This window comes from Hydra viridissima, unplaced genomic scaffold (assembly GCF_058129835.1).
Source record: "Hydra viridissima isolate aposymbiotic clone 2 unplaced genomic scaffold, HvirCarnegie_v1 scaffold_5, whole genome shotgun sequence".
Lineage (NCBI taxonomy): Eukaryota > Metazoa > Cnidaria > Hydrozoa > Anthoathecata > Hydridae > Hydra > Hydra viridissima.
The window spans coordinates 17,206,378-17,213,984 of NW_028324304.1; the positions used below are offsets into that span (position 1 = coordinate 17,206,378).

At 31.2% G+C, this 7,607-nt stretch overlaps 1 protein-coding gene across 1 annotated transcript; it reads left to right on the plus strand.

Annotated features, from left to right (window-relative positions):
* Positions 1-6,220: 6,220 nt before the first annotated feature.
* Positions 6,221-7,607, plus strand: LOC149889052 (uncharacterized). Its single transcript, XM_090086651.1, has one exon. The coding sequence runs from the start codon at positions 6,548-6,550 to the stop codon at positions 7,550-7,552; it is 1,005 nt and encodes a 334-aa protein (XP_089942777.1). The 5' UTR covers positions 6,221-6,547; the 3' UTR covers positions 7,553-7,607.

The window sequence follows — 7,607 nt, forward strand, 5'->3', positions numbered from 1 at the left end:
CTTTTTATTGCTGTTAAATACCATGTTTGCTTAAACAGTTCATTTTTCCTCCCGTTTTGTACTAAGCAAACATGATATTTATTATAAATTGTATTTTTTAATTTCTGAATGTTTTTTTTTTAAATGTCTAAATGTGTTTGTTTTTTTTAAACGGATTTTTGTTACTAATTTTTTTGCAGGTAATTTTTGCTAATTTTAATTTTTTTTTTTTTTTTGCAGGTCAGCTTCTTAAAGCAATTGACCAGGGTCTGTCTGGTTCATACAGTTCCCAAAGTCATGATTTAGTAAAAGGAAAAATATCAACCTCTTTGATTTCAGATTTAAAGCCAATTAAATCAAAAGAAGCTAGGAGGAAAAGTATGTAAATATCTAAGAAATATATCTTTCTATCATACTTTTTTTGACTTAATCATTTTACATAGTAGATAAATGTTTTAAACTGAATGGCGTATATCCTAGTATAAATTTAAAGTTCTTTACTTGGAATTCTTCCTTGCATTACATATTGGAAATATGTTAAAGTATTATTGTGCCAACATATTGGATGATAAATAATTGTCAAGAATGATGGTTTAATCTTTCAAAATTAAAGGAAATCTCCAAAACAAACCCTCTAATGGGAAAAAAAATTGATAAATTAGAAAATTTACATTAGCTAGAATGTATCATGAATTGTAGTATATTGTTATTGGAGTACCTTTTTGTGAAAGATAATAAAACAAGATATAAAATTTTTTAAAAATGATTTCTGATTTTACTTTTGCTCACAAATTAAAAAAAAAAAATTGGTGGAACATTTAGAGGTTGTTTTTCCCCAAAGTTTTGAGTATAAACTCTTCTCATTGCTATTTTTCTGTTACAGCTAACAAATTTTGACTTAAGTTCGATCTAAAAACTTTTTTCTAAGGATATGTTAGTTCATCCAACACTGATGAGGAGGAGGATGAATTGGATCATGAAGATGATAATGTTAAATGTAAAAGTGACAAATTTGGTAACTTAATGTATTAAATCAATGAGATCTAATTTTGTTAAATAATGTTACTAATGCTAATTTATTATTTTTTTTTTTTTGCAATTAGCAAGAATTTATTTCCAATGGACTGAAAACTAAAAAGAATTGTTTGAAGCTACCTTTGGGAGCTACATAGCTCGCGATAAAGGATTTCCGAGTATGTTTTATTATTTGATCGTAGATTTTTCATGAGCATATCTTAAAATTAATTTAGAGTTATCTTTTTTGTTTTTAATTAGTTATGTAGAACTTGCACTGAGTGATTCAAGTCCTTTTAATAAGACATGCAGAGTTTTAAACTGTCCTATTTTCTTAAATCTCAATTAGGGAAGGGGGTTCGGTTACTATGTATCTAATTGTTAATTTTTTATTCTCATGAGAATTTTATTATGCTATGACAAAATAACCTCATTTAATATAATTAAACCAATTTATAAAATAACGATTTCTTTGCTTTCCTTTATTATTAATAACTATTGTTATTTATAGCTAAGTTAATATCACTAAAATACTAATTATCAATACCTTTAAAATACAAGTAATAGTTATTATTTGTATAAATTCCATTAATATTTTCCCTTGAATTTCTTAACATTAATGAACAAAGTGCCTTTAGGCGTTTAAATCTAAAATGTTAATGAGCGCTGCAGTAAACATCTATGCAAATATCAGGGGGTGTTTGAGTATGCAAAATTGTTCTAAGAATGTTTGAAAGACATTGGATTGCCTGTTTTATACTATTTTATACTACTAAGTTTCAACTATTAGAAGCAAACAGTAAAAAATGCATTAAGTATTTTTGACAGCAATAACAACTTTTTAAAAAAATTACCAAATAGTATGAAAACCAGTACTTTAAATATGCGATTTTTTTAGATTCCCTTAAATGTTTTATGTAAAATTAAAAACGTGAATATTTTTTTTTTTTTTTTTTAAGGGGGGGGGGGGGTTACAAATTGGGATTAATAAATCCGTTATGGTCGGCAGATGAAAAGTTTTTTTTACTTAAAACCTGAAAAAGGATTCTTCTTCTTCCTCGTAAAAAATTTAGGGGAGTTTTTTTTTTTTTTTTATAACAAACGAAGGCTCCGTGTTTCAAAAAAAGTATACAAATTATAAATAGCGATTTTGTGGGATATAGTGTAACACAAGAGTTCTTATTTGATTATTTCTGATGCGATTAATATTGTAACATAAAAATCCGAAACATGTACAACTGAGACACACACACACACACACACACACATATATATGTAACATATATGTGTTTACCCTTAAATTTATTTTTATTAAATAAATAAATTGAATGAAAATCTTACTCAATACTTGAATAATAGATAAATAATAAACTAATAAAAAAAAAATCTTACTCGTTACATCTTCCAAATCTTTTTCCATCATTTTAATCTCTGAAATAAAAAATTACTTTGAATCCACAAGGTTTTTACGATGGAACATCTCAGCAACAGCGCATGCGCTAAACTTGTGACGCGCTTTCTAGGTCGGCTTTTTTTCAAAAAATCTAAACCACCTTTTGGGGCATCTTCTCTAGGGCTAACCTTAACGATTTTAACTTTTAACTTCAGATTAGAGCACTTTCCGTTGATTTTGAGACCCATGTTTTTATACGATTCTTAATCAGCATAAAATTCTCTATCAGAATCAATCATAAAATTAGGGGGGGGGGGGAGAAAGTTGAGCAGCGCCCACTACTCCACTTTCTCCCCCCCCCCCTAATTTTATGATTGATTCTGATAGAGAATTTTATGCTGATTAAGAATCGTATAAAAACATGGGTCTCAAAATCAACGGAAAGTGCTCTAATCTGAAGTTGAAAGTACAAAAATATACCACAAATCGCTAATATTCGCCATCTTGAATTCACTAACTTTACGGTTGATATTGTTTTTAACCGCAAAACATTGCCAGCCTGGTTTTTACTATAAGGAATTGTTTCTGGTTTAATATAGATTAGCGATTCCACGGCGCAACGAAAAACATTTGACGTTTGATAAAACACCTGAGATTTTCATAGACTTTACTCTCTTATATCTTTTTATATGCTTAAGCATACACCTTGAGGTTTTTTGAATCAATTAGTGTTACTCAACCTCTTTCCAGCCAAATATAGAAAGTACTATAAATTATATGGCTTCAATTAAATTTTATCCATATCTTAAGACCACTTTTAAGAAAAAAGCTTGAAGCGGGAACGTTTTTTTAAAACGAAGCTTTTGGAGGTTAGGATTCCTTAGTACCAAAACACATCCAATTTTTATAAAACTTTCCGTATATATTAAAAAAAGGGATGAGGAATCTAATGAAATGTGGACACTTTTTAAATTTTTAACATAAATTTTTAGTTCTTAGCGTTTCAAAACTTCGTGGTTAATTTTATAAAAAAAAAAATTTTTTTAAAAGTGTCCAGGTGGAAATTGCAAGTTTAGTCTTTCCTCTTTTTATAACAAGCATTCATTTATGTTTTCTTGAAGAATAGATTCTAAAGATTTGTATATAGAAATTATGTATATATATATATATCTATATTCCTTCGCATATTTTATGACAATTTTGATTTTGATTTTCGCGACGTAAGAATCATTTTGTTCTATCTCCAAGCTTTAACGTTGGGAGAAAGTATTAAGTACGAAGTAATAAAAGAAAGTCAATAGTTTTAAAGAATTATTTTTTTAATTAAAAAATTTTTAGCTTGTTTTAAAGTTAATTGTAGAATATAATCAATGAAAGAATTTTTCAAGAATCCAGTTAAAGCAAATTGACGCGATAAGAGTAAATGCCATTGAATTCCATTACCTGCTCGTAGAAAAAAAAATGCGGTCAATACACCTGATTATGAACTTAACGCACCGGTTCTTTATTCTATTATTCGAAATCTTTGATATAAAAAATAAAAACCAGGCTGTTGATACTTTGAAGGGATAACTTTTAAACAAAAAAAAAATCACTTTTCAAGTTGGCGAATATTAGCAATTTGGGCGCTACTCGACTTTCGCACCCCCCTTTTTTTATGATTGATTCTGATAGAGAATTTTATGCTGATTAAGAATCGTATAAAAACAAGGGTCTCAAAATCAACGGAAAGTGCTCTAATCTAAAGTTGAAAGTACAAAAATATACCACAAATCCCTAATATTCGCCATCTTGAAAAGTGACTTTTTCTGTGTTAAAAGTTATCATTTTAAAGTACCAGTAACCTGGTTTTTATATATATTATAACAAAGATTTCCAATTACGGAACGATTTGAGAATTCATTCATATTTCAATTATCACGCAAATTTGCTTTGACTGGGATTATTACTTTGTTGTCTAAAATATCTTTTGAAATTTTTATCAAAGAAGTTGAAAAATTCTGGTTATTGTTATATACTAAAATAAATTTGATAGTATTAAATTGTTTATATTAAAAATATTTATATTTTAAACTGTTGACCTTTTTTTTCACATACTTTTAGCTAACCCCCTCGTAAAAATTTATTATCATCATGCCTGTCGTAAAAAAAGGAATGTTTCATAAATAGATTTATATTAAGTTCGTTATCATAATTATCATGGCCCTACACAGACCAACAATTAACGATTTTGACTCTCTTACCTTAACAGAAATAGGAGCAAAGTTCAAATACAATTTAGAAGCTACAATTCGTTGGTGCAGAACTTATGGTTTACTCGCTGAAAGTATGAATTGTAGTGTATGTAACTTGCCCTGCACACAACAAGTACATAATAGATCAATCGATCAAATTATTTGGAGATGTCCAGTTAAGCGCTGCAAAAGAACCTTCAGTATAAGAAAAGGCAACTTCTTTGAGAAATCCCATCTACACTTGTGGCAAGTATTAGGTTTAACATACGTCTGGAGTAGAAGTGCGGGTAAGAGTCGGGGTTTATCAATTAACGATATAAGGCAAGAACTAAATATTGGAAGTGATGACACGATTGTAGATTGGAATCAATTTTGCAGAGATAATTGCGTCTCATATTTCCTCAACAACCCTGATCCAATTGGCGGTCCAGGGTGTATTGTTGAAGTAGATGAATCTGTTTTCTGTCGAAGAAAATATCAAGTTGGTCGAATAATCCCGCAGCAGTGGATATTTGGTGGGTATGAACCTGCAACAAAGAAAGGCTTTTTAGTTCCTGTCCAAAATCGCGATGCTGCAACATTGATTCCAATTATACATCAATGGATACTTCCTGGTTCTATTGTTTGGAGTGACATGTGGAGAGCATATAATGATATGCAAGCTCCTGCATATTTACATGGGACCGTTAACCATACCCTCAATTTTGTAGATCCGCAGACAGGCGTGACAACAAACCACGTGGAAGCTATGTGGTGTCGAGCCAAATCTAAGTTTAAATCAATGATGGGACCAACTAACCGCGAAATGAGAGCTGATTATTTATCCGAATTTATGTGGATGCAGAGATTTCCCGAACATCGGCTTTTTCACTTTTGGGATCAGGTTGTTACAGCATATCCTGTTTGACTGCTACCATTTATAGCTTTTTGTGTGCATCGAATGTAACATACACTTATAGTTCATGCCGAGGATCTTGTATTTCAAAAACGGCTATTTTCATAGCCACACAAACTAATTAAAAACAATTTTGCAAAGAATATTTAGGAATCCCATTTTTACTATTATAGAAAAAACACAATTACAACTTTTGCTACAGATACTTGCCTCCTAGGGGAATCCTAGTTAATAAAGTACCTCCCTTAGGGTCAAAATTCTGGGACGAAAAGCAGCCTATGATCTTCTGGTAAAATGAGGGATCTGTGCAAAATTTGCTGTGATTCGGATCAAAACTAGATTTGCTTAGAGTACACGCAAACTTTAGGCTTCATATGTTAGGTAACAATTTTTACTAAAAAATTAGTTTAAAATTCTGTTATAAAATTAAAATTCACAAGAAGGAATTACATGTTTCAAAAGAGTAACATGTTTTATAGCTCGCCTGTCTGTCTGATTACACTCGAAAGTGCATTCGCGTCAAAAAACACTTTTTGCTTTGAAAACAAAATCAATCGTAAAGTTAGTTTATTCAAGATGGCGAATATTAGAGATTTGTCGTATATTTTTGTACTTTCAACTTCAGATTAGAGCACTTTCCGTTGATTTTGAGACCCATGTTGGTAAAACTGCAGTTAAGCGGCGTAAAATAATTTTAAATTTTCGCTTGATTAAACTCTGCGATGGTGAAAATGAAAAAAATTTATCTGAAAGTAACTTTACGAAACGTGAAAGAAAACCACATTCGAAATATGGAAAAATTCGAAATGTATAAAAAGAAAAGAAAAGAAAAGAAAAGCCTCATACAAAAGATAAGTAAAAGTAATAGTCACTGTTAAATTTTCTTATTTTCTCATTTCTATTACTTATATATTATATACGTATTATATTTATATATACAAAAATTAATTTTATTAATTGATTCTGCACTGAATAAATCGTTTATATTAAGTAAATAGTTATTCTTAGTTAACATGGTAAATCTTCGTTTAGATGGCTATGCAACGTGTTGGTCGTGGGAGACCAAGTGCTCCAACAACTATTGTTGCTGAAGATGAAATCCTGGCTGAACCACGTGTGTTGCAAGAAAATTGGTGTTTAATGGAGCTTGGTTACTCTATTAAACACCCATTATCTGCTTTACAGTGGTTAGCAAAGCGCAGATTGATAAAAAATAGTATGTACTGTGATACGTGCCAACGTCAGTTTGGGCTAAACGCATATCAAGATGCCACAGATGGTTACCGGTGGTATTGTAAAGGTTGCAAACAGCGGCGAAGTGTAAGAGAGGGATCCTTCTTCAGTCAAAGTAGGTTGACACTTCAAAAGTTGATTTGTTATATTTATGGCTGGAGTCGCAATATGTCACAGAGCGATATACAACATGAAGCCTGTATGAATGACGCTAGCCATACATTAGGTGATTGGGGAAACTTTTGCCGAGATGTCTGCGAAGTTTACCTGGAAACAAATCCAACAATTATAGGGGGTATTAATGCTGACGGGACACCAATTGTAGTCGAAATTGACGAATCTAAATTCTTTCACCGTAAATATCATCGGGGGCAGTGGCGCCCAAGTCATTGGGTATTTGGTGGAATCGAGAGAGAGTCACGCAAGTGCTTCTTAGTTGAAGTTCCAGATCGGAATGCACAAACTCTCAAAAACCTTATAGAAAGGTTTATTTTGCCAGGAAGTCATATTGTTTCCGATGGCTGGGCTTCTTATGCTGGTTTAGATAACCTCCAAGATGGGATATATTCTCATTCAGTTGTCGTGCATGAACGCAATTTTGTTAATCCCCTTGATAGCGATGTTCATACACAAAACGTCGAAAACCTTTGGATGCGTGTCAAGCGTAAACTTCGACAGCAGTTTGGTACGCGTGAAGACTTGTTTACATCACATCTTCATGAATTTATCTGGCGTCAAACATTTAAAGATTTTCCTATATTTTCGGCATTTCTATCTTGTGTGTCTCGTCAGTATCCTCTGTAATTGATAAATAAAACGGCTATTTTCATAGCCACATATTTTTTAAAAATATATTAGC